The 2587-nt window shown below is 40.2% G+C and overlaps 1 protein-coding gene across 1 annotated transcript; it reads right to left on the bottom strand.

Annotated features, from left to right (window-relative positions):
* LOC148563540 (uncharacterized) lies at window positions 1-1049 on the bottom strand. Its single transcript, XM_088486846.1, has 2 exons — window positions 933-1049; window positions 1-567 (listed from the first exon to the last, which is right to left on the bottom strand). Exons 1-2 carry the CDS (start codon window positions 1047-1049, stop codon window positions 61-63), a joined length of 624 nt encoding a protein of 207 aa, XP_088342972.1. The 3' UTR covers window positions 1-60.
* Window positions 1050-2587: the final 1538 nt, after the last annotated feature.

The raw sequence follows: 2587 nt of genomic DNA, 5'->3' as shown, positions 1-2587 counted from the left end.
AATTTTATTACAAGCAAAGCAGAGAGAGTGAGTGTGCTATGAGCCCTGTTTCCTCTGTTGTCATGAACCATCCACTTGAGAAGTGCTGCTTGACCTTACCACCGGCAATGGAGTAGTTGACCTTCTCCTCAGCATCTGCCTCATGCCATCGGCAACGCAAACTGCCGGATTGGCTTTGATCTTACCACAGAATGACATGTGAGCTTTCACAGCTTCTTCCATGGCTGACTGGGAGGGCTTTTTCCTTCTGCTCACTTCATCTCTTACTGCTTCTGAGCACAATCCACACAGCCATTTCCCATCAAATTTGGCTTTCACTTGGTTGATATAATATTGGGTGCAATCCTCTTTCAGGCCACAGCATTCGCACTTGGCTGATTCAATCTCTATATCTTTTGTAGCTTCCCCGGAAAGAAGTGTTATAAGGATGAGAATGCAAAACTTTGAGGTAACAGGACTGAGAGAGAGTGTAAGTTTTTTTTTTTTTTTTTTTTTTTTTTTTTTTTTTTTTGGGTTTGATGATGGTTCATAGAAGAGGTTTGACATATGATTTTGCCTGCTATCTATCTGCTATAAATGTAATGGCCACATGATGCATGGTTCACGAGCATATAATCAGCCATGTAAGACATTAATCATGACTATATATGCGAATGTAAATGTTTCAATGATGTACGAATGTGTGCTCTTTATTATCTCAATTTTACTACAGTGATCTTATTACTACATATGCCAATCAAGTTTGCAATGCAAGAATCACACAGAAGATGGATTATTATTACATTATTCATGGATGGCTATTTTTTATAATATGGAAACATTATTGGTGTTTTTAATAGAAATGGGTGCATTTGATGTATTTACAAATTGATGGACGTGTCAGTAGAACAGCTTCAACATGTGTGGGGCGTGCTGCCAACACGGGGGCGTACTGAGTCAGCACGTGGGGCGTGATGACACGTGTTGCACTCTGATTCGTTGGTGATGCAACACATGATCTGCGTGTTGAGTGCTCTCTTTATATAAGGCAAAGTTCGGTGCCATTTCATTGCGAAGAGGCGAGTTATTTGAGTGTGTTTCTGGTGTGATGGAGGGTACCGCAAATTTGGTGATATATTAAAATGGTGAGATTATTCGGAATACTCATGAGGGAGTGAGCTTTGTGTGTGAGAGTCTATTTTTGTTTGTGGTTCCATGTACCATGACATTCATAGAGCTCGGTCTCTATCAAAGCATAGAGAACGATATGTTCAGGAGAGTGAGCAATATTCTGTACTGGAATTCCATTATAGTTTTTGGTAGTCTAATACAGTTTGATATTATGCCTATCATTGACGAAACAAGTATGCAGAATATGTTCCATATTCACCGGTAGACTCAAGTGCGACAGCCAAATATTGAGCTATATGTTGAGTTTGAAAATGTAGAAGAAGATGAGATCTAACATGATTCAAATATAGAGGATGATAGAGTTGAAGTGTACGAATGAATGAACAGTGATAGCGAAAAGGACTTCAAAGCTACTTATGAAGCCGGTGACGAAGACAAGGATAATGGTATGGGAGGTGAGGCAGCAGTGGAGAATGTAGTGGTTTACCTGCAGTTAGTCAACTGATGAACGTTTCACTTTTTATGCGTAACTTAGATCTTGACATCATGCATGTACCAAAATTCTCCGAATATGCAAACATAAGTATGTGATGAGTGAATAATACGTTTTTCTTAATTTATATTTTGGATGGATCAATGAGTGACGATTTCTGTTTTGTGTAGATGTTGCTGATCCTGAGGACTAGGAGTTCAGGATCGGAATAGAATATAGTTCTAGAAAGTCTGTCGTCACAGCAATTAGAAGTTACACTATCTCTAGAGGAGTCGACTATAATGTTTATAAGTCTGAGCCACAAACGTTCTATGCAAAATGCAAGATATATGGGAGTGGGTGCAATTGGTTTATCCGAGCCAGCTTGATACAGAAAAAAGATTGTTGGGAGATATAGAGATACAACGGTAGACCCACGTGCACCATGGGAACGATTTCACAAGATCATTCCAAGTTGGACTTGGACACAGTTGCTGAGGCTATAAGGTAGGCCTGGCAGCATGGACCCTACCCGCTAGTACCCAACCCGATCCGCTGCGGATTGAGCCTCAACCTTACCCGCACCCCCATGTATATGTGTTATGTGTATGTTTAAACCTTACCCCCACCCCCCGTATATATGTGTTATGTGTATGTTTAAAAATGTTACGTATGGAGTTGAACCAAGGACCTTTGGCATATGCAAAAAATTCATAGCCACTAAACCAAGTTTATAAATTTGTAATATTAACATTTTTATTTTTATAAAACTCATTTCTCATTTAATGAGATATAAATACAACTTTAACAATCCTATTTGGTCTCAATTCATTCATATTGCAAACCCTATTTCACCCCCTCAAGAACCCTAATTCTCTACTCTCAAATCTAAATCTCTCTGCACTCTAACAGCGTCTACCCCCACTCCCGTCACCGGCGGTGTTGCAGTCTCCCCTCACTCTCCTCACCGGCTCTGCTGCACCATACCTGCGTCACTAGCTTGCC

This window comes from Arachis ipaensis, chromosome B5 (assembly GCF_059453495.1).
Source record: "Arachis ipaensis isolate K30076 ecotype BB chromosome B5, ASM5945349v1, whole genome shotgun sequence".
In the NCBI taxonomy this organism is placed as follows: domain Eukaryota; kingdom Viridiplantae; phylum Streptophyta; class Magnoliopsida; order Fabales; family Fabaceae; genus Arachis; species Arachis ipaensis.
Note: the sequence above shows the minus strand (reverse complement) of the source record. Positions and strands in the feature narration are given on the sequence as shown.